This window comes from Stenella coeruleoalba (assembly GCF_951394435.1).
Source record: "Stenella coeruleoalba genome assembly, chromosome: 1".
Taxonomy (NCBI): Eukaryota; Metazoa; Chordata; class Mammalia; order Artiodactyla; family Delphinidae; genus Stenella; species Stenella coeruleoalba.
Window position 1 is genome coordinate 34,732,874 of NC_137169.1, and position 23,375 is coordinate 34,756,248.

Genomic DNA, 23,375 nt, shown 5'->3' on the forward strand with positions numbered 1-23,375 from the left:
TATACAGTAAGGTCCTTGTTGGTTATCCATTTTAAATATAGCAGTGTGTACATGTTCATCCCAGACTCCCTAACTATCCCTCCCCCCACTTTCCCCTTTGGTAACCATAAGTTTGTTTTCTATGTCTGTGAGTCTGTTTCTATTTTGTAAGTAAGTTCATTTGTATCATTTCTTTTTAGATTCTGCATATAAGGGATGTCACACAATATTTCTCTTTCTCTGTTTGACTTACTTCACTCAGTATGACAATCTCTAGGTCCATCCATGTTGTTGCAAATGGCATTATTTCATTCTTTTTAATGACTGAGTAATATTCCGTTATACATATGTATCACATCTTCTTTATCCATTCCTCTGAAAAGACTCACTTTAGATCCAAAGACACAAATACAGTAGATTGAAAGTGAAAGGATGGAAAAAGATATTCCATGGAAATAGTAAGCAAAAGAGAGCAAAAAGACAAAATAGACTTTATATCAAAAAAGGTTACAGATTACTAGGGGTATTAGCAGAGGTAAGGGTGTAAGAAAAAGCAGGCCAGAGAGTACAGAGTTTTAAATGGCAGGCTAGGTATTCTTTCTGCAGTGTGCAGTCATCAAGGCCATCCAGCAGGGAGGAGCCATAATCCTAGACCTGAGTGTGAAGGATGAAATGAGAAGAGTGTGGAGGAAGTCAACTTGGTTGAGGAGTTATTTCAGTTTACTCAGAGAACAATATACCTTTTTCCATAAATGTCCTGATATAAAATACCCCTAATAGGGCCTGCCTCTGAAAATATGTCTCAAAGAGTTAGACATGATTTTTGAAAGTATAAAATGAAAGGCTAAAGCTTGGCCCAAGCTCCAGCACCTATTGCCCCAAAATAAAAGAACAAACAAATGTACAGATTTTGACCAAGTTGCTTTTGTTCCAATTGGTTTTTAAGAGAGCCAGCATAGGTTGGCTGTATAATAATACAATAATAATAAAACACAACAACACTTCAATTAAAAAAAGAATTAAAGGGCTTCCCTGGTGGCGCAGTGGTTGAGAGTCTGCCTGCTGATGCAGGGGACACGGGTTCGTGCCCCGGTCTGGGAGGATCCCACATGCCGCGGAGCGGCTGGGCCCGTGAGCCATGGCCGCTGAGCCTGTGCGTCCGGAGCCTGTGCTCCGCAACAGGAGAGGCCACAACAGTGAGAGGCCCGCGTACCGCAAAAAAAAAAAAAGAATTAAAAACAAATAAACAAACAAAATGATTATAGTAACCATTGAATGAGCACTTGCTATGAGCCACGTACTGTAAGTCTTTCCTCATTCAATACTCACAAACCTGTGATGTAGATTCACTTATTATCATCATTTCATAGATAAAGAAACTGAGTCTAAGAGAGGTCAGAGTCAATATGCAGCATTACTTAGATTAAAATGCTGTGCTTTCTATTTCAAAATCATGTCTTTACCCATTGCACTTCATGTGCTTAAGCAGCTGTGCTTGGCAGACAGCGTATAGCATTGCCCCTAGGGATGATGATATGACAAGAAAAGAACTGCTTGACTTCTTTGTGTCTTGATTTGTTCAGCAATAAGTGGAAATAATAACTGCCTTTTCATCAGGCAGAGTAACGGGAGATAAGACTGTTTTTCTCTCTTGGTTTGATTGCAAAAGAGGCCATGTCCCCCCATAGGTGTGAATGGAAATAAGAGGCCACTTACAGAGTGTGGTTTGTGTTGGTGGCCCAAGTGCAGCTGCCTCATCTATACAATGGGTATAATAATAATAGTGTCCACCTCCTAGGATGTTTGTAAGGATCCAATGTATTCATACATGTCACAGATTTAGGACAGTGCTTGACAAATAGCACTCGCTATCTAAATACTAGCCATTACTGGTATTAAAGATAGAAACTTGGCTACCAGGGATCACTGTGGCCATAAATATATGTAACCTCCAAGCAGAGATAGGGAGAAGCCTCACTCACCCTGGCTTTTTCTCAGTAGGCATTTAGTTAGGAAGATTAGCTAGCTATAATCTTGGCCAATAGTAAGCAGAGCGCAAAGAAAATGACAGGGATGGAGAAATAACGTTATCAGAAAATAAAAATAGCTCCTAATTTTTACCATTTCTACAATCAAGCACCACATTAAGAGTATACCAACTTGGTCTTGCCTAATCCTCACAGTTCTGTGGGGTAGGTGTTATTAACTGTGTCCTCTGTCAGCCTCCACTCCCACCTCTGTAAAAAGACAATAGAAGGTGATGGGAGAGGTGGGGGGAGGGTAGTCCTGCTGGGCTCCTGGCCGAGCAGCTTCTCTTGGCTCTCTCCGAGAGCCAAGGAAGCGCCTCTTCCACAGGACATCAGTGTAAGCCTGAATAACAAAAAGAATTTCTCCCTCCTAAGCCATGGCACATCAGTTGCACAGAAATACCACTTTGGGAAACAGTCTTCAGGAGAGCCTCGATGAGCTCATACAATCTCAACAGATTACCCCCCAACTTGCCCTTCAAGTTTTACTTCAGTTTGATAAGGCTATATATTCAGTGTTGGTACAGAAGGTCAGGAACAGAGTCAATTCCAGGCCTGTGTATGTTTGGCTACCTTCCCTAAAGAGTTACTGAGATTTCAAACGTCTGAAACATCATCTGCAGGATTGAAGGGCTCTCTAAATACCTACAGATTCTGCGATAATGTATGGACTTTTGTATTGAATGATGTTGAATTCAGAGAGGTGACAGAACTTGATAAAGTGAAAATTGTAGCCTGTGAGTGGGACCTCTCTGGTGGACAAGTGGCTAAGACTCTGTGCTCCCAATGCAGGGGGTCCGGGTTCGATCCCTGGTCAGGGAACTAGATCCCACATGTCGCAACTAAGAGTTGCGCATGCCGCAACTAAAGTTTCCTCACGCGGCAACCAAAATAGATCCCGCAGGCTGCAACTAAGGATCCTGCATGCCACAACAAAGATCCTGCACGCAGCAATGAAGATCCCATGTGCTGCAACTAAGACCCGGCGCAGCCAAATAAATAAATAAATAATTTTAAAAAGTGTAGCCTGCGATGGTAAAAATTCTGGCTCCAATACTACAGAATGAATAGAAAAAAACTGGCTTTTTAATGCCATCCTGTTATTGTTCATCTCTTTTCGAAGAGAAGCATAGGAGACTTTTTAAAAAATTTATTCTAGCATTGCAGAAATGACTACACTGTGCCGTACTATCAGAGAATTCCAGTAGAAAGAAGCTTATAACTCTGTACCCTCTTACATTACATTTATTATACATCATGAAGAAACAGAACTTTCTTTTTAATGACACATCAAACACTGTTGCCTTCCTAAGACTATTCTTTAATAAATTCATTTTAAAACAAACAAACAAAAAGTGATGGGTATTCTTGCCTGGGCAATATGACCCCAGAGCCCACACTTCTAACCTCTACCCTCAGCTTCTTTGAGGGTTTACCACTGGGAACCAGACGTCAAGGTGGGGGGTCAACAGGCTGGGGTGGAGGTGGGGGAACTAAGACACGCCATAATTACACCACAGTCTGCAGTAGGGTTTAAGGAAATAAATTATAGGCCCCCAGTACTTTGAGTTTCCTCGTTTAAAATCAGATTTTAAACTCTAGGCCACAAGTATCAATGGTACTTTCTGAGAAACTCTGATTGAAGCCTGTTGACACAAGTGCTTTTGAAAGTTCAAAACACCAATAGATCTTGTACCCTCTGCTTAGAAAGAAAGGAGGGAGGACAGAGAATATCTACTTCCCAGGTTTTATAAAGTTTAGGTTAAATTTATACTTATTCTTGTTTTTTGGGGTTTTTTTTTTTTTTTGCTTTTTAATTGCTTTATTAACTTCACATTTTCCATGCAAATGGGTGAACCTCTCAATCTGAGTTTGTTGACAGAAACTCAGATTGGGTGCCAAGGCAATCTCCAATTAGAAGCTGGTAACACAGAACCCACCTGACATGGAAATTACGTAAGGTTCACAGCAAATGGATCAGAAAAGGTGTATCAGGAAAATGCAAGAAAAAAGAGAACAACAGTGGGAATCACAGTACTAATCTCATGGAAAATGGCAGGAGTCAATGCATAAGGCAGAATTCATCATGATGGTCATGGTGATTAGAGAGCTCCCCCATAAAGATATGTAGACAATTCCTCAACTGCAACTCCCTAAGTTTTCTCCTGATTTCGCTCATCTCTTCATGAACATTTCCATGTAATCTCCATCTCCACCCATCCCATCTTTGACCTGCCTATTGGGTATGGCTCATCAGAAATTAGGGGCAAGTTGGCGAGCCTGTCCCCGTCTATTATTTCCTGCCGGCTGGTGGCCTTCGCCCCCTCCCAAAAGGCGGTTTTCCTTTCCTTTTTGCACAGGCTGCTCCATTTCTTCGTTTCCCTGGGCCTTCCTTGCTGTCTCCTGCTCCTCCCGATTCCCGCCACAAGTGCGCCACCGTGAAACTTAGTACTTATACTTTATACTTATTTCTATCTTGCAGAGCAGTAGAAATTTCCAAGACTCGTTACTGGGAAAGGCAGTGAAATTTCTGTAAGAGTCAGAGGTTTGTTTTCATAATTATTTTCCATGGGTTGTTTTCCCCTTACAATATATTTTCATTACAGAAAACTATATGTGTTGCAATATAGGTCCCCTCCAAGTTGTAAAGTCTGTCACAGGAGGGTGGATTTGCTCACTAACTCTATGATAACTAACCTGCTAAGCATAACTGCATATTATAATGAACACAAACAAAATACCAAAACTGGGAAGTTTCTTCTTACATTAAAAAAAAAACCCAAAACAAAACCCAAAGTCCTCATGTGATATATGAGGCCCTACACGATCTAGCATCCTGCCACCTCTCTGCCCTCATCTCCCTGTCGCCCTGGTCCAGCCATCCTGGCCTCCTTGCTTGTCCTTCAACACACCAGACATGGTCCTGCCTTTGTACCTTTGGACTTGCTGTTCTCTTGGCTTAGAAAAGCCTTTCCCCCAGATTATGCATATGATTTGCTCCCTTACTTCATTCACATTTGTTCAGATATCACACCCCCAGGGAGACCTTCAAATTATCTCATCTAAAATCAAGCCACCCACTTCACCCTCACATCCATCATCTTCTATTCTTTGGTTTGCCTCTTCTTCCCCATAACACAAATCATCATCTGATACTTTATTATACGTTTGTTGATTGTTGATTGCTGGGTTTTCCCCACCAGAATGTAAGCTCCATGAAGGCAAATCTTTGTTTTGTTTGCTGCTGTATCCCCAGCCCTAGAACAATGCCTGGCACCCAGCAGGTGCTCAATAAATGAATGAAGTGAAACTAATGAAAAGATATGGGTTCCATGACAGGAAAGAGCTTGCACTGGGAACCCTGCACCAGGTGGTTTAGGAGATGCCGACCATCAGAGCCAGAGATGACCTTGAGAAGGGAAGAGATCCCTGGGAATTCACAGAAACCTGGGGGGTGAGTACCAGACTTTATGAAGGGGGTGAAAGGGGGAATATGGAGTAACTCTAACTGACACATGCATCACACACACATTATCTTATTTCATCTTAATATCACAACAGATGAGGAAATTGAAGATCAGAAAGGTGAAGTGACTTACCCATGGTTATTCAGCTAAGTAGCAGAGCCTCGATCTGAAGTCAACTCTGTCTGACTCTAGAAACCATGTTCTTTTCAAGACACCACACAGCTGAGGAGAAAGTTTGGCAAAGAGTGTGTGTTCAGTTAAGTAACAGTTGAAGGAATGAACAAATGCTTCATAGCGAAAGTGTTAATTTGGTCTTTTTTGAGATCAAACAGCCTTATGGAGAGACCAAAGGCAGACCTGGAGAAAGAAGGAGATTGAACAAAAAGTTTTAAGATTAGATAGTTAGGTGAGGAGCTGTCCAGGGAACACTGAGTACATCAGCTTAGCTGGATCTTAGAGTGTTAATGGAGCATTTTGGGAGATAAGGTCTCCAAGGACCCAAATGTGAAAGATCTTGACTGCTTGGTTATGGAATTTGGACTTTACCATGAGACGGTGGGGAGCATTAAGCTGTAGAGTAATGTGCTCAGACACTGCTTTAGGAAGTCATTCTGGGGTGCTGGGGATGAAATTACCAAATGGATTTATTGTAATAGTCCCAGTGAAGAGTTATCGGCAAAGCAGTCAGTTCTCTCTGAACCCATGAAAGGTTGAGGTTAAAACCAGCCCTGACCTAAACATTCACACAACAGCCACTAGTTGGCAGCAATGTCCCAAGAAACAGGTGAGCCAGCCTCCAAGTAGGAGCTTCCTCAGCCAGCTCTTTGGGCTGTGATGGGGTATGGTCACCTGGTGGAACACAAGAGTAGTTGGGAGAACAGCCTGTGTGGAGGGAACCCCAAAGACCCACAGGGGAAGGAGTATGTGGAGGTCAGAGGACAGGGTGATCAATGCCTGGAGGATGGTTGCAGTGGGATGGGGGGCAGGGGTGAGAGGGGAGGCTGCATCTGAGAGGTAGAAACTGATTGCAAATGGCCTTGAATTTCCAGGCTAAGAAAGCTGGACATTATCCTGAGGGAAATGGGGACCCAGGAAACCCATGTTTAAGTAGAAGAGAAACATGACTAGACTTGCCTTTTAGAAAGATCACCAAGATTGCAGTGTGGAGAATGAGGGGAAAGAGACAGGAAGCAGAGAGAACAGTGAGGAGGTGCTGCAGTGATCCCCAGAGAGATGATGAGTGGTCTGAACTAGGGTCAGCAATTGAAGTGGACAGAAGGGGTCAGATTTGTAGGTGACTTAAGAAATAAAAATCATAGAATGAGAAAGAGGGCATTAAAATGTAGTTTTCAAAAAAAAAATGTAGTTTTCACAGAAGAGAATGAATATTCTGTCCCCATTATTAAGAACACTTTCTGAATTGTTGGATTTTCTCCCTAAAACTGCAGTGGAAGAGCTCAGATCGTGGAACTTCTTTAGGTCTAAATTCACTCAGTCTGTGGTGGGAACCGGCGACAAAGGAATGACTTAGCAGTTGCCTCCCCACTGGTGGAATAACAGTCAACTGTACAGTGTGGTGAGGGCTTTGATGGAGGAAATACAGGACAGTATGGGGTCCAGCGGGGGAACCTGATGTAGGTTTCCAGAGAGAGGAGACTTGTGAGCCCAAAATATGCAAAGGATCTCACAAAACTGTCAGTGAGCTAAGCACTGGAAAAGAAGGGAGTCTGGGAGCAGCCCCGTTACCTGTTTACCCCTTTTCGTCACAAACCGTAGGCGTCACCTTATGCGCGATAAGGTGTCCCAGGTGAGCTACATTCTCCAGGATGAAAGCGCTAACCCAGCCACGGTCGCCAGCTCCTGGAGCAAACTCACTTCCCAGAAGACAGACATGCTTAGCGTCCCTCAGAGGCTCCTGGACCACCGCCCAGGGCAGACAGGCTGTGATTGGTGGGAGCCTGGGGCCCGCCCCTCACCAGCCCCAAACTGCGGTTCTGATTGGTGGAGAAACAGCGTAGCCCCGCCTCTCCCGCCAGTCGGCAAAGGAGGCTACCCAGGTGGGTGCGCGACCGCTGAGGGGGCCCTAGAGCACCGCTGTTACGGTCTGGGAGAGATGGAAGATCTCCCCGGCCCCAAATCTTCTACACCCGCGATGGACTGCAGTCCCTAGAGAAAAGGCGTCAAGGGACCGGAAGCTGTGCTTCCCGGAGCATTGTGGGCCCAGGCGGGGGTGGGCCGGGTCTTCCGGCGCCTGCGTGCACCTAGCAGTTTGGGAAATGGTGGCCCCCGGCACGTTGGTGTAAGCCCTGTGAGGGGCGGGAACCCGGGAGTGGGTTCTCGGGCATTTTCAGACCAGGGTGTGGAGCCCTGGGCTGGGGTGGGGCCGGGATGCTACCGGGCGCCGCCCCGCTTTGGGGCCTCCTCGGGCGCCACTGCTTTGCATCCTTAAGCTCAGGCCTCTAGCGTGCCCCTTCCGCCCCAACCCCACCCCTAGTCCGTTTCCTTCCATCCGGTGGGAACAGCAGCAGGGGTGCCACCATAGGATTTTAAGAGCGCTGAGTGCGCACCTGGCATCCTGGGCCCCTGACTCCTCTTTGCATTACCCCTCCCGGGGCCCCTGCGAAGCAAGAGCTAACTCCTTTCAACAGAAGCCTGCTGGGGCCATGTGATAAGGCCTCCTCCATCGCACCTGGTCCCAGCCCTTCATCGGTTAACCACCCTGCCCCCAGGCTCAGGCAAGGCACAACCCTTCTCCGAGCCTCACTCCTGATTTGTGAGATGGGGATGGCTAACTCCTCAGATTCTCTGTACCGAATGATAATACACACAGGCACTGCCAATTACGATGTACCCGTTTTCCCTTCTCACCCTCTCCGTACAACCCCGCTTCATGGCAAGCAGATTTTATAGTTTAACCTGTGTGCAGTTATGAAGACTTCGACAGGCATATCCACCCCACCCCCCGATTTTGTCAGCCGAGCCTCTAGGGACAAATATCCTTGGTGCTTTTATTTCAACTGTTTTCTGAGTGCCTGCTCTGTGCCAAGCACTGTATTTAGTACTGAAGACCCAGATGAACCAAATTGACTTCTTTCCATGAAATTGAGACTAGTGGGGGAAATAGGAACTTGTGATAAAGGTGGTGATAAAAGACATGTGATAAAAGATACAGTGCCACAAGAAAGGAACAAATGAAGTGCTCTTGAAATTCAGGGATTGGGAGAAGGCGGTTAGAAGTCTTTAGAGGGTGTGCAGTAGCCTATAAGCTGGATCAGAGGGGGCATTCTGAATTAAATAGATGGGAGAAGGCAGCTTGACAGCTCACTCTGCCCATGCAGTGAACATGGTTCATTTTGCTTTGGAGGGGCTGGGGGTTTGGGGTGAGGAGTGGGGTATAGGGTGGGGGGTGTGCAGTATAATTTTTTTTTTTTTTGGCCACGCGGCTTGCGGGATCTTAGTTCCCTGACCAGGGACTGAACCTGGGCCACCACAGTGAAAGCGCCGAATCCTAACCACTGGACCACTAGGCAATTCCTGCAGTATAATTGTTAAAAGCAGGGGTTTTAGCGTATTTGCTGTGAGACTTCAGGCACGTTAACCTCTTTGAGCCTGTCAACTGTACAGAGATAGTACCTACCTCACATTCAAGATAACGCGTATTATCTTGATGCCTGAGCATCAAGGTCAGCACATAGCTGTCATTTTTTTGAATACCAGCTATCCTACATGAAGGAAAATGGGAATGCCTCGAATGCCAAGATTTTTAGATTTTTCTCTAGGTAATAGAGATCAAACAGATTTTTAAGCAGTAGAGCGTGTTGATCAAAGGTGCTTGGAAGTGACTGAATCTTGGAGTCAAAAAGTCTGAAGCCGCTCTAATAGTTGCTTCTTTCCCATTCCCATCCAAATCTGTCTACCCTCAACCCATATGCATTTCAGAACGATGTTTCTAAAAACCAGCCATTTATATCTGCTTAGGTAAGTTACAGAGTAAGGTGGTGTATTTACAAGTTGGTTTGTCCAGATATACTATAACTTAGTGTCTGTATTTAATATTGACAACCAAAAAATATATATAAATATCTTCCAACTATACACAGCAGGGCAGGAGTGTTCACGTCTTCTTGAATAGTGAGTTCTCAGTTTCCCATGGCCCTCCTCTCTTGGTGACCGTCTGGCCCTCAGTGCAAAGGAGACTAGCACCTGGCAGCCCAGTCTGGCCCTTCCCCTCTCCTCCCTGTACTCCAGTGCTCCCAACTGGTCTCAGGCAAGGGAAGATTAATTTGAGTGGTTGGGTAGGAAGAGACAGGAATGGGCGAATCCTAATGGAGCCTGATCCTGGAGCCTGATCCCTAGGTGGGGAGACCCAGGCCCACAGAAGGAGTGGCCAGAGCCACCTCTTAGGGTAGAAGACTCATGGTTCGTAGTTCGATTAGTGTGTCCTTGGGTCATAGGTCCGGCCCTACAGATTAGCTTGGCAAAGAAGGCAAGTGTCTAGGCAGGGCTTGGTCCCCACCCTCAGGCACTGAGCCATTCAGGGTGAAGCCAGGGATGTGGATAAAGGAGACTCTGGCTGATAAAAAAATAATAACAAAATCAGTAATAAAAAAATTATAAAACCTGTTGCTTGTCTGAATAGATCTGAGCAACAGTCTTGTTAAAATCCTGGAGCCATTAAAAGTCCTGAATATTCTTCTGGACATCACTACTGGCTGAAGGAAAGAGCCCCAGGCCCAGCTCTGCTGAGATCTTGTCAGTTTGAAAGTCTCATCCAGCTGCCTGTGCTCCGAGAGATCCTTGGGCTGCTGGGAGCAGACCGGGCTGGTGGTGTGGGGCACCTCACACTTGTGAATCAGCTCCCAGGGGGTGGAACAGCTCCTCGGGTGTCTTGTCACTTTGGCTCGCTCCCCCCTGCCGGAAGCCGGAAGCAATCTCATCGAAGGTCCTGCCTTTCGTCTCGGGAACTTTGAAGTAGGTGAAGATGAAGAACAGAACCAGGAGCACGGTGAAGATGATGAAGACATAGGGACCACACAGTTGCTGAAAGATACACAGAAACACTCGGTTGGAGACCTGACCCTACATCGGGCCGTAGGACCTTGGCTAAGTCACTTTACCTCTGGGCCTTTGATCTGAAAAAGGGAACACCCACCGACAACCCAGGAGCATTGGGATGTTAGTATTAGACTCTGCGGCAGCTGGCATGTGATAGGAGCAGTTTCCCACAGCAGAGCAAAACAGAAAATTCAAAGATAAGGAAAGAACCCTGTGTGACTTGGGCTTCTAAGCCCCAGCATGATTCCCGTAAGAACGGTAGGGACAGCATTTTGCACAGTACTATGGGGTCCTGCATGCAGGAGAGAAATGCTGAGTGTGGGCACTCTGGGAGTTCTCACCTCCACATACTGGAAGCACATGCCCACAATGAAATTTGAGGTCCAGTTGGAGAAGCCAGCGACAGCAATGGCAGCTGGACGAGGGCCCTGGCTGAAGAGTTCAGCCACAATGAACCATGGGATGGGGCCGGGGCCCACTTCGAAGAAGGCCACGAAGCCAAAGATGGCCACGATGCTCAGGTAGGACATCCAGGGCAGCCGCTCCTGTTGAGGACGAGAGACGGGAGGAAAGTTAGATTGGGCTGTGCTGGATCCTCAGAAGAAACAAACTGCAAAGGCAGCCCAGGGCAGGCCTAAGAGCTCTAGGCTGGAAAGCAGGAGGCCAGGGTTGATCCTGGATTTGCCGTGTGACTTAGGTACCCTGTGCCGGGTCTCGGATTCCTCATCTGAACAAAACAGTTTAAGTCCTGTGTGGTCTGCCCTCCCAGAATGGTCATGTAGTTGCGTGTGGAAGGCGCTAAGAAGAGGTCCCTGGGGTCCCCTGGCTCTGGCTGTGGAGCAGTCTGCTTACAGTAGGAGGATGTGGAAGAACATTCCTGGGGGTGGGTGTCAGAAGGCTTATAAGGTGCCCTACTCGGGACTGGCACAGAGCAGGCATGTGGTTTTACGTATAATCATTCTCGAGGAAGCTGCAGTAGAAAAGTTCTATGGGCTTCGTTCCAGATCCCAGATCAGCTGCTCATTGCCTACGGTATTGCCAGGCCTCTCGGCCATCACCGCACTCTAAGCCTTGGTTCGGCTGTAAAATGAGTGCACTGGTGCTTTCCTTGCCCAGGTGTTGGACAATCAAGCGTTGTGTGTGAAGTGCCTGGGACAGGATCATCACAGAGATTACAGTCACGGGCTTGGGGCCAGCAGACCTGAGGTTGACTCCTGGCTTCGTCCTTTATCTGCTACCTTACTAACCTCACTGGGGGAGGCTTCCTCACCTGAGAAATGGGAATATTGACTGAACTACACCTGTGCGTCGTGAGGACTGAGTGAGATGAGGGATGTTTCCACGCCTCTGTGGTGAGGAGGGCATTACTTTCTAGGGCTGTTCTGAAGATGAATTGAAGATGCAGAGAAGACTTTGAAAAATTTAGTATCAGGCAGAGTAGCTCCTGGGGAGAGAGAACTTGAAGTCTGGGGCTGGAGGTGCGGTGGTGAGAAAGCACCAAGCAGCGAGGAGCCATTTGAAGACAGGATGGGAGCGGGATGGAAGGAGCCAGCCTTAAGAGGCAGAAGGTCAGGCCCACGCCCGGGATTGTGAGGGGTGCAGAACCAGGGCGAGGGCAGCCCCCCCTGCCAACACCTGGCCTCCAGTGCTGCTCGCCAGCCTGGGGCTGAGACAGGCACTTTGGGGTCTGATGCCCACGTGAGCTCCCCCCACCTGCCGCCTGGCCCCCCGAGCAAGGCAACTCACCAGCAGCGCCAGCGCGATGGTCATGAGCACCGCACAGCCTGCCATACCGGCCAGGCCTATGAGGTGCAGCGTCCGCCGGCCAGCTCGTTCCACCACAAACAGCTGTGGGCAGAGAGGATGTCAGTGCAGCCTGCCTGGTGCCCCTCTGAACATACCCCTTCCTCCGGGAGGGTGGCCCCCAGTGCTGGGAAAGCCACGTGGCACTGCAGAGATGGATGCCTCCTCCCTGGGGCTCAGCTCGGGGACTACACAGGATCTGAGGGAATGCGAGCTGGCCCCCGAGAGCCAGACAGCTGAGCATTCTGGCTGTGGCCTTGGGCCAGCCATTGCACTTCTCTGAGCGCCAGTGTCATCAGCTGTTTGATAGAGTAATGAACTTGATGAATTGTCCAAGATGAAATGAGAGAGCACTTAGGGAGCCCGTGATGCGTGCCTGGCTCACAGTAAAGGCTGCTGTTTGGTCATGAGGCCCTGAGGCCCCAAACTGGACCCCAGCTGCCGACTGGCTGTGGGCAACGATGCAAAAGACTCACCGACACGACAGTGAAGGCTGTGTTGACGATGCCGGAGCCGATGGTGGCATACACAGGCTGCTGCACCCCCGCCTTCTCGAAGATGCTTGTGGAGTAATAGAAAACCTACGGGACACAGAATTCGCGGAGCTCAGCCAGGTGCGGTGGCTCTTCCCCGGCCTCTGTCCCAGTGGGGTCAGGACACACGGTCAGTAAAGAATGAAGGGGACACTGCACCAGTGCCCTCATGGGTTCTGGTTCTAAAGGACAGCTGCTCCTCTGGCAGGGGCTCGTCTGTTGTTTTAAGTGTGGGACCTGTCCACAGCACACACTTGACTGCAGGGTTTGGCTGGGGCCACAGGAAAGGGTGGGTGAGGGCACTCACAGCATTGATGCCAGACAGCTGCTGGGACAGCTGCAGCACCACGGCAATGAGGATGGGCTGACGGTAGGCGGTCGAGCGGAACAGCTCCAGGATGGTGACCTTCTTCTCCCGCATCATCTGCCGGCTCTCCTCCTTCATCTCCTGCAGGTCGCGGGTCACATCCGAGGTCCCGCGCAGCTTCTTCAGCACTGGGGGGGCCGGAGGGAAGGCGGGGGTGGCTCAGAGCAGGGAGGAGGCCGGGGCCGGGGGCGGGGAGGGGCAGGGCCCGCCGTACCGCTCTTGGCCCGGTTCTCCTCGTTGCGGTTGATGAGCAGGAAGCGGGGGCTCTCAGGGCAGAAGGGCAGCAGAATGCACTGCAGCAGGGCTGGGATGAAGATGACGCTCAGCAGCAGGGGCCACAGGTCCTGGTTGCCCATGATGGAGTCCAGGCCAAACACCTGGGGGCGGCAGGGCCAGAGCAGCAGCTGTGAGCACCTTGCCCTGGGCCCACTCGCGGCCCCGATCCACCCAGGGGCCTTCTTCGCCTGCTTTGTGGCAGCTGCTGCTTTCGAGAGAGGGCTCTCGTTCTCAGTCTAGTTCTGCCACTAACGTGAGGCTTAACTTCTCTGAACCTCGGTTTCCTCATCTGTGACAAGGGGGAAGTAGGACCTACATCACGGCATTAGTGGGGGATAAGATGGCAGGGCTACAGACATGTCTGGCAGGGGGATGGGGGCTGCTACTTTGCCACAGGAGGATTTAGGGATGGGGCAGGGAGAGCCTCGAGAGAGGGGAGTGCATATATATATACAAGCATCAAGGCGTGGAGGTGTGAGAGGGTCGGCATGTTGAGGAACCAGTGGGCTGCCCTGTGGTTGGATCCCCACAGTGAGAAGAAAGGACGCGAGGCTGAGTGGGCTGGGATGAGAAGGGTCCAGGCATCTGGACTTGCTCTCCCACCGGGGGGGCCCCGGGAGAATGGTGAGCGGTGTTCTCGGGACCTGCGCCTAGGATGTGTCTACGAGGCTGCCCTTTGCAGGGCTGTGGAAGGCCAGGTGAGGAGTTGAATCAGGACACACACCTGAGGCACTGGAGCCACGGGTGGGGGCTTACCTGGGCGATGAGGATGCCGACGACGATGCCCAGCTGGTGCAGGGTACCCAGGGCCCCGCGAAGGTCCGTGGGGGACACCTCCCCCACGTACATGGGCACAAAGCCAGTGGTCAGGCCGCAGTATACACCAATGACGAAGCGGCCGAGGATCAGCATCTCAAAGGACTTGGCCAGTTTTGAGAAGCCCATGAGCACAGCGGACACAAAGGTCAGCAGGTTCATCATCAGCATTGAATTCCGCCTGGGGGGCAGGACGGGGAGGAGGTCACAGGTCAGGCAGGTCCCTGGACCCCCCGGAGGCCCCAGGGGCTGGGTCATAGGTAGACCCTAGGACAGCCAGGGAAGGCCCCCCACCTCCCACTCCCTGGGCAGGGCCAGGACCCCTTCTGCTCACCGGCCAAAACGGTTAACGAAAAGGCCCACAGAGAAGGAGCCAATCATGCCCCCCACGGAGAAGATGGCCACAGAGAGGGACCAGAGCGTGGTCAGTGTGGTGGGCAAGATGCGCTCCCCATAGCGGTGGATCCATGTCTGGTTGTAGAACTCCTCAATCACCTGCAGGAGCAGAAGCAGCCTGGTGGGCGAGGCCAGGACCCAGTCATCCTTCTCCCTTGCACTCCCCCACCTCAAAGAGGACCATTTTATCACGGGATGCTAGAGGCGGCCCAGGGGCCCAGCACCAGGCCCAACCCCAAACTCGCTGCTTTCTTACGCCGGGTGCCACCCCTTTTGTGGGCCTCAGCCACCCACACCACCGAGGGAGAGTGGCGCCGGCTCTCACACCTCCCCCAGGGGTGGTTTCCAGTGCCCCGTGGTTTCAGGCGCTCAACAGGACTTTCTGGGGATGATGGCAAGTGAACAGTGGTGGAAGTTCAGGCATAGCAGAGAGAGGCTCAGAGAGAGAGTGCTTCTTCCCGCATGCCCCTCCCCAATCCCCCTTGCTGGGGAGGAAATACAGCTGGACAGAGGCCCCTCGAGGAAGGGAAGGGCAGGCTGACTTTGCACTCAGGCCTGGTGTGAGCAACCTGCACACAAATGCTTGTGAGACCCACCCCCGGCTGGCCTGGGAGTTCCCCTCTGAAGGACCCATGGCCTCGTCCCCTCTCTCAGGTGCCCAGTTGGGCGGTACAGGGAAAGCTACAGACAAGGAAGCAGTTCCAGGAACTGGAGACACCTGTCCTAGAACAGGCCTCCTGCTAGCCCTGCCCCCACCAAAGGGAGGGCCTGGCTGGCCCAGGCCCAGGAATGTGGCAGGCGGGCAGCACTGGTTCTGCTTGCTCACACTCACCCCTCCTCTCAGGTGATGCAGATACATGCCCAGTGCCTCGGGACAAGCCAGACCCACCCAGCAACACGCGCAGCCACAGGCCCACCGTACCCAGAAACAGCCTCCTGTGTACACACGCCATCACACACACGAGCTCGCGCTCACATAATCTGAACATTCCCGACTTCCGCCAGTCACAAACCTGCATGCCCCTCTTCCCCTCCCCACTTGCAGCTCAAACTCAACTCCGCGCGAGCCCAACCCATCTGGCACCCCTCCCCACTGCAAGTTTGTGTGCACCGGGCAATATGCAGCCTCTCATACAGTACGATCTCCACTGGCACTGCTCTTGGCCCTCCATAACCCTCCCAAGCTCCAGGGGTCCAGCAGAAGAGGAGGCTGTGGGTAGCCGCAACCGCCAAATGGGGAACCAAGCCCCACAGTCCCAGGAGTGCCCACTGAGTTATCTACTTGTCTGTCCCAGGGAAGCTGGACAGCTCAGGGGTGAGGAACCCGGACGCAACCAAGTTCAGACCCAGCTCTACCACTCATCTCCAGTGTGACCGAAGGCAAATGATTTTATCTTGAATGACATTAGCAATATCCACTTCCATAGTGTTGCGGGAAGTTAATGAAACACCCTTGGCAGTGCTCACACGGTGCTTGGTACCACCACTGAGCTGAGGGACCCCACCACGTTCCGGTACTGACCCAGGGGCAGTGCAGGCCACTGACAAAGGCTAACAGAGCCTGCGTCCCATAATTCAAAGTCAAGGCTCCTGCCAGGTATCAGTCCCACCTCCCAGCATCTCTACTTTTGCCCTATGCACCCTTTCCCCCAGTTCCACGGTTACTCCTCCTGGAGGGCCCACCTGCCTTACCACGCTGAAACCTTTTGAGACCCAGCTCAGAGGGTCCCAAGAGTCTGTCCTCCCTGAGGGCAGGGACCCCAGTGGATTCACCCCAGGGCCTGTCCCAGAGCTGGTGCAGGGGGGCCTAGCAAGTGGATGGAGGAGCAATGAAAGGGCCTTAGGCTTCCCTCCTAGCAGCCCTTGCTTCTGCCAGGGGCAGAGAAGGCAGATTTCAACAAAACAAACACAGAGTGCTTGTGTTCTTCAAGGGACAAAACCAACCCCAGAGGAGGACTGGTTGGGAACAGTAATGCTCCACTTATCAGGCTCTGCAGAGAGCAAGCTGTCCTGGATAAGGGAACTGTCCAGATAGATGGCCCTCACCCCTTGGAGGGCCCATCATCTGGCTGGAAAGCTTTCTCCCTCCTGTCCCTCACACTCTGCCGCCCAGAGCAACCAGACCTACAAGCAGGGCTCCAGGGCACTGATGTCCTTGGGGCTCTCTGCAGGGGCAAGGAGAGGTGTTTGCCCCAGATGACACTTAATTTTTGCATGCTGTAGTTCTCAGGCTCACCCCCTGCCCCCTGTGTTTCAGATGCTTGTCTCACAGAGCTCTCCACATCTCGTTTTAAAATTTGTCAAGTCGGCTAATGGAACTTGCCTGAATTGTACGCAGAGCCAATACGTGTAGTATTTAGGCAGTAAGTGCTTACTACCTAAATGGGTTTAAGGGTGTGAGGCTGAGGTCTTTAACCCTCTCCTTGGGATCTGGCTGGAGATGTTGAGGAACCATGTGTTAAGTGAGGTGTTACCAGAGCCTCCCCAGTTAAGTCTCCTGCATGTGGTAACAAGTCAGAGGGGCCAAACCCTGGCCATGGCTAGCTCCTTTATGGCTCCTGAGCCCCTTGCTGCTTAGACCACTTTATGGGGTTGAGGCGCGGTGAGCAGCCAGCACCGCCCACCTTGGCCCCAGGCTCATCCTCTTCACCGCCCAGCAGCACTTCGTGGCCAAGCCGAGGCTGCCCGCTGGGTTCCTGCCTCTTGATCTGGTGCTTGAGATTTGTGGGAAGAAGCCAAGTGTGGTTTTCCTTTCCTGCGGGCGGTGCGTGGGCTGTTTGTCCTCTCCCCTCGGGTCCATGCCCTGTGTGGGGGTGAAGCTGGCCCTTGGCCCAGGAAAGGCGGTGGGTCCCTGGAGAACAGGAGAACCCTGCGTGGGGAGAAGCTCTGGGGTCACCTCTTCCACCCAGCCGCTGCCTTGAGCATCACCCAGCAGTGGCTGGGTGCCCGTCATGGAAGAAGAGCCTCCTTACTGCTCTGCACCCTTAACAGGATCCCACAGGCCCGGTCTCGGCAGCGAGCTTCCTGGCGGCCTCCTCAGCCCCGGCTCCTGTCTGAGGCGAGGCCTCACGCGTGCTTCTTCTGAATGTTCTTTGCTCACATTCTGGTTACAAGCCTGGGAGCTACCCTTGATCCTGCCACTGCCCCACATGCAGTCACTCACCAGGTCCTGTCCATAAAATCCTACCTCCTTATCGGTCCTCCTCTCTACTCACGCAGCACCTGCCCTAGGTCTCACCTGGATTCTGCTCCTGATTCCTCCCATCCACCGAAGCCAGATTCCGATTCCCACCATTATTCCCTGACTTGGCAGTCGAGCCCTGGACGTCAAGCAGACCAGGCTCAGCTCTCCGTTTGTCTCTGTTCCCTTGCCAGCCCATTCCCAACCCCTCTCCCTGCCAAGGGTCGGTGTGAGTGCCCGCGTGCTGGGGAGAAAAGGCAGGTCCCGGTCAGCCATGGCATCAGGCTGTTGGAAGCTGAGGGGCTATTAGAGCTCTTTCTCTAAGCATCCCCTCATTGAACCTAGGGCAGAGGCTCACTTGGCGACACTGTAGGGGCCAGCCTGGAGAAGCAGGATGGCCCTGGGCAGCTGCCATCCCTTGGACTGAATGGTTTCCAGTAAAGAGCTATTCCTCATCCCAGCAGTTCTCCTGGGGGTGAGGGTGGGGAGAGGCTTGTATCATGTCTGTCATCCCCCCTCCCTTCCCTGCCTGGGTAACTGTGGCTGAAGGACCACACGTCTCTCTGTCTAGAGCAGAAGTTCTGACTTCCTCTGTGTCAGGGCAGCGTCTGTGGTGAGGCTCTGGGTGTGAGGCGGAGCCCACTGCCTGGCACATGGAGTAAGCTGTTCCTTGTGTCACTGTTCTCTCAAGGAGAGAAGCCATCTCCTTGAGAGGAACATTAAGGACAGAGTTTTCCATTTTTTAATTACTGCAAGACAAAGCATTAACCTAGGAATTATAGTACAAGAAAGAACCTGAAGGAACTAGAGGCTTGCCCTGGGGAGTAAAGCTCTATCTTCAGAACTTGCTGGCTGCCCAGGCCGAGGGACCCAGCAGGTCTGCAGAGCCCCAGGGCACAGACTTCAGCTCAGGGGAAAGAAGAGCTTTCTAGGCTTCAGAGGGTGAGATTACCCATGTTACAGTTAGTGAGTCCCCTGTCAGCAGGGAGCATACAAGTCAAAGTTTGGATCAGGGATTGATATAAACAATTTATGTAAAAGGCTAGATAGAAAATATTAGAGTCTGTTGATGACTGCTTATTTTTCTTCCCTTCCCTCCCTCCCCGCCACCCCAACCTTTTAAACACGTAAAACCCATTCTTGGCTCATAGGCCATACAAAAACAGGCTGCTAGCTGGATTTGGTCCCCCTGCCAACCCGTGTTCTAGAATTCCAGACCACTGCCAAGAGAAGGGGTATATGTTTTGGAATTGCTGGCTGCTCTCCACATATTCCCTGCAGAGGCCTGGTCTCCTAGATCAGCGGGCCCCAACCTTTTTGGCACCAGGGGCCGGTTTCATGGAAGAGGGTTTTTCCACGGACCGGGGGTGGCAGTGGGCGTGATTCAGGCAGTAGTGATTCAGGCAGTAACGCGAGCGGTGGGGAGCGGCTGACCGGCCCGCCCGCCGCTCACCTCCTGCTGTGAGGCCCCCGTACTGGTCCCCGGCCCGGGGTTTGGGGCCCCCTGTTCTAGATCATCCTGAGAGGGAATCAGCTCTCTCTCAACCCTTTCTTCTCTTAGATATACTGTGGGGATGAAGGGGTTAAACAGCCGCCCAAGCTTCGAGGTCCAGTCGGGAGGAAGAAAGGGCCAGCTTGTCCAGTTCAGCCCCTCAGCCTGGCTTTGACCCCTATTTCCAGTTCCCTACCTACCCCTCCCCCACAGCTGGGGCTGCCCCCGCCCCTCGCCCCAGGTGGTATGTCTCCATAGCAACTCAGCCACGCCCCAGGGTCAGCTGGGAGTTCGGAGACAGATGCTACAGGTGGGGCTGGACAGATAACTTCTGGGTTCCTCAGGGCCTCTCCCTGGGGCCTGGTGAAGAGGCCCAGGCAGCCAGATGGAGCTAGAAGCTGGGCCCCAACCCCAGAGCAGATGATCGGACCACCCTGGCTGCTTTTCTGGAAGAGCCCTGATAGGGCTTCTCTCCAAGCCTTTGCTCTGACCTCCTCACTGGTCCCTGGCCTTTGGGGTCTCCCCTGCAAACAGAAGGATCTTCATTTCCCCTGCTCACAGCTTTTCTTGTCTCCCCACCACCCTCAGGATGAAGTGTCTCTTCCCACCCCACATGGCAACACCCCCATGCTGCCCAGGCACCCCACACCTCTGCACCTTCGCTTTGCTGCTGCTTCGCCTTCTGCCTGGTGAGCTGTTGGTCTCTTTCTAGAGAACGCGCCATCCCTCCTCTGGAAAGCCTTCATAACCTCTTCATTACTGCAGTGGTTCCCAAACGGGCAATTTGCTCCCCCCCCCAACGTCTGGAGACATTTTTGGTTGTTACACTGGCAGGGGTAGAGGCCAGGGATGCTGCTAAACGTCCTACAGTGCATGGGACGGCCTCCGTGATGCCAAAGAACTATCTGGCCACAAATGTCTATGGTGTTGAGAAAAACCCTCCTCTATGGGCCAGGTACCCTCTCCCTCCCCCTTGTCCGCTTACACCAGCCTGTCCTTGTTTCCATCACCGCCCCGGACAGCTAACTATGAGGCACTGTGTGCTCCCTCTAGACTAAACTCCAACAGGGGGACAGTCTGGTTCATCTGGGTCCCAGCACAGGGCTGGAGGCAGAAAGCATTGTCACTAATTGATGAACAGGCCATGAACCGGAAAGGCTTAAGAGATGAGGGAGCTGTGGCAGGGTGTCGTGGTGTAAGAGGCTGTGCAACTGTGCGTGGGAAACTGGGACGTCTGTGCGTGACTCAGCTTGAAGTAAGAGCAGGAGAGAGCAGCAGGGTAGCAGTTGTTGGCATGTAAAAGGGTGTTTCGGTGCCTGTAAGTGTAACTGCCATTTCTTCTGTGGTGGTCAAGGATGTAGACTGGAGCCAGACTCCCTGGATTTAAATCCCAGCTCTGCCACTTACTAGCTGTGTGCCCTTGGTTTAATTGCTTAACATCTCTGTGCCCTAGTTTTTTATAAAACAGGGATTATGGTGTCTCCCTAATGGGGTTATATTATATGGAACAATTGAATTATTGTTTCTAATGCATTTGGAACAATGCCTAGCACGTGACAAGTGAGCTGTAAGCTGTGAGAGTCCGTATAAGCGGAGATGGGCGAAGGGGAGAGGGGGCCCAGAGCCCTCTGGGATCTAGGCAGAGGTAAGGAGAGGCTGCCTGGAGCCTGGGCTGGGAAGCCCATCTTGCCTCCAGTACTTTCACTCACCAAGCAGGTCGTCCTGGGCAGACCTTGCCTGCTCTCTAGACCAAGTTCTTCCTTTGGCAAACAAGGAACGTTGAGCCTGCGGACTGTCAGGCCCCTTCCAGCCCAAGCGGTCTGGTTTCTGAGGATGCCTCAGACATGCCTGACACTGTCCCTTGGCCGGGAACTCATGGTTCCTCAATGGCCTTTAGTCACCTCTGTTGGCAGCTCAGCCGTTTGGGGAGGGGAGAGGTAGTTCTCTCCACTCAGTATGATGGTCAGGACGCCCTTGCTCATTTATCTGCTCTCTGTGTGACTGGGCTCCCCTCCTACCCTGCAGAGGCCAGAGGCCTGGCAGGGATGTCGTCATCAGGCGTGAGGCCTGGCGTCCATCTGTAACTCAGCCTCTCACTCTCCAGGCGACCTCTCCCAGCCTCGGTGCCTCCTTTATGAGGGGAAGATAAGCCCGGCCCCACCCACCTTGTGGGGCTGCTGTGAGGAGGCAACTTATTAGGAGGTGCTTTGTAAACATTTAAGATGATGTTATGATTAATTAACCACTTCCAAGAGGAAGCCCTTTGGGGCCTGTTTTATGGAGGAGACCAAGCTTCCGGTAATTAACAGCAGTACTGGCACCCTCACCTCTAGTGGGACAAAGTCTCCATTGGCAAGTAGGCCAACCTGGCCAGCGCAGTGCAGTTTCCTAAGGGAAGTGCCTCTAGACAGACAAGGGGGGTCGGCCTGGTCAGCGCGGGCCGTTAGCAATTCCCCATCAGTGGAACACTTCATGCCACCGCATCTCTGCACAAGCCGTTCCTATTGCCTGGGATACCCGCCCCTCCTTCCCTCTGGGGCCGATTTGCCCTCAAGGTCTAGCACAGCTGCTAACTCCTTCGTGAGGCCCCTTCTGTCTCTGCCATCAGCCCTACCCCCAGCATTAGTCATTCCTTTCTCTTCGTTCCCATAGCACCGAGAAGCCCTCCGTTAATAATACTGAGGCTCTTCCCAAGGGGTCTCCCCTCCCCACCCCGCCTCTGCACTCTGGATGGTTGAATGTCTGGAGGGCAGGGACAGGGCCCAGCTCTGACCATGTGTCAGGCAGCTTCCTGAGGTGTTCTCGGCTCTATCCCTCCCCCCATCTAGGGCAGTGCCTGGCATAGTCCACGTTGAGTGACGGTGTTGGCACAATCACTGGGCCCTCCCAGGACAATGGCTATGGTGCCTCCCGAGGCATGGCTGTCGGCTCTGAGCCCCGCTTTCATCTCTTCCTCTAGTGTTGTCCTCTCCCCTCTTCACCTGTTAAGTTTATCCTGTTTGCTCCGGGTTGGGAAAACTATGGCCAGGCTTATGAGAAGTGTCTGTAAAGTACAAGAGTAAACAGGCGGAGGAGTGCCTGAGCACACGCCCCCGGAAACGCCACGCAGGTCTCTCACCTCAGTCCTCAGAGGCCGGCTGCCCAAGTGACCTTTGGACAGGTGCCCGCAAATCCTCCTATAAATGTTTACCGCTGGGCCGTCTGTGCTGCCCGGATCCCCTGCCCGCTGCCCCGCCCATCTTCCACTGTAATTCTCACCTTTCGCCTGTTTCTGATTAGATGGGAAGTCCCAAGAATTAGAGAACATCACTCTGGGTTTGTCCACAACTGCACCCTTGGAAGTGTCTTAGTCCCTTCCGGCCAAATGCGACCCCTTTGCCTCTGCTCCACCACCACCGGCCTCCTGAAGGACCACCCCCCCCTCCTTATCTTCACCCTCTCCTCCTCTGCTGATTCCTTACAAGCTGTTTAAAACTGAAGTCTTCGTATTAAAAAAAACCTTAGCCAGACAACCCCTCTGGTGACCACCCTTCTTTCTTCCTTCTCTACCGAGTCCCTTGGAAGGGCTGTCTCTGCTCTCCCCCATCTCCCTTCTCCCTGTTCAACCCACTGCAGGGAGGTCTCTACCCACAGGACTCCACTTGGACAGCCTTTGCCACAGCAGGGTCACCGGAGGGTCTTTTGCCTTTGGCAATATGGAGCTGATCTGCCCAGGTCAGCCTCCGGAGCACCAGATAGCATCCCTTCACTCCGTCCACATCTGAGTGCCTGTTCCTATGGACGGGCACTGCTCTAGGGACGAAGGACATGGCCATGGACGCTCATCCTCAGGCGCTTCCATTCTTCCTCTGGCTCAGAAGGGTCTTGTCTCCTGGCGTAGAGGTGCCAGCTCTCCTCCTCCTTCCCAGGATCTTCTGTCAGTGGGTGTGCTCTCCAGGGCTTGACCCTTACTTCTCTTTTTACTCTGCAGTCCCTCTGGGAGA

At 52.0% G+C, this 23,375-nt stretch overlaps 1 protein-coding gene and 1 pseudogene across 8 annotated transcripts in view; both read right to left on the reverse strand.

The window, feature by feature from the left end:
- Window positions 1-23,375, reverse strand: part of SLC2A1 (solute carrier family 2 member 1) — a 78,904-nt gene that overhangs the window by 41,096 nt on the left and 14,433 nt on the right. For 4 of the 7 annotated variants that reach the window (XR_013827875.1, XR_013827876.1, XR_013827877.1 and 1 more), the window contains exons 3-11: window positions 14,658-14,818; window positions 14,264-14,504; window positions 13,446-13,608; window positions 13,172-13,359; window positions 12,808-12,912; window positions 12,275-12,376; window positions 10,870-11,073; window positions 7,220-10,513; window positions 5,606-5,695 (exon numbers count right to left, since the gene is read on the reverse strand). Coding sequence is in view for 1 of the 7 variants with exons in the window: in XM_079918866.1 (XP_079774992.1) it covers window positions 10,313-10,513; window positions 10,870-11,073; window positions 12,275-12,376; window positions 12,808-12,912; window positions 13,172-13,359; window positions 13,446-13,608; window positions 14,264-14,504; window positions 14,658-14,818 (1,365 nt within the window). In the remaining 6 variants the exon portion in view is untranslated. Of the gene's footprint in view, window positions 1-5,605; window positions 5,696-7,019; window positions 10,514-10,869; window positions 11,074-12,274; window positions 12,377-12,807; window positions 12,913-13,171; window positions 13,360-13,445; window positions 13,609-14,263; window positions 14,505-14,657; window positions 14,819-23,375 lie in introns of those variants that run through there. The other 3 variants (XR_013827873.1, XR_013827874.1, XM_079918866.1) reach the window with 2 other exon arrangements.
- On the reverse strand, window positions 4,069-4,379 carry LOC307193023 (protein BEX3-like; annotated as a pseudogene). The gene has a single exon. The product of its transcript is annotated as a protein BEX3-like (transcript).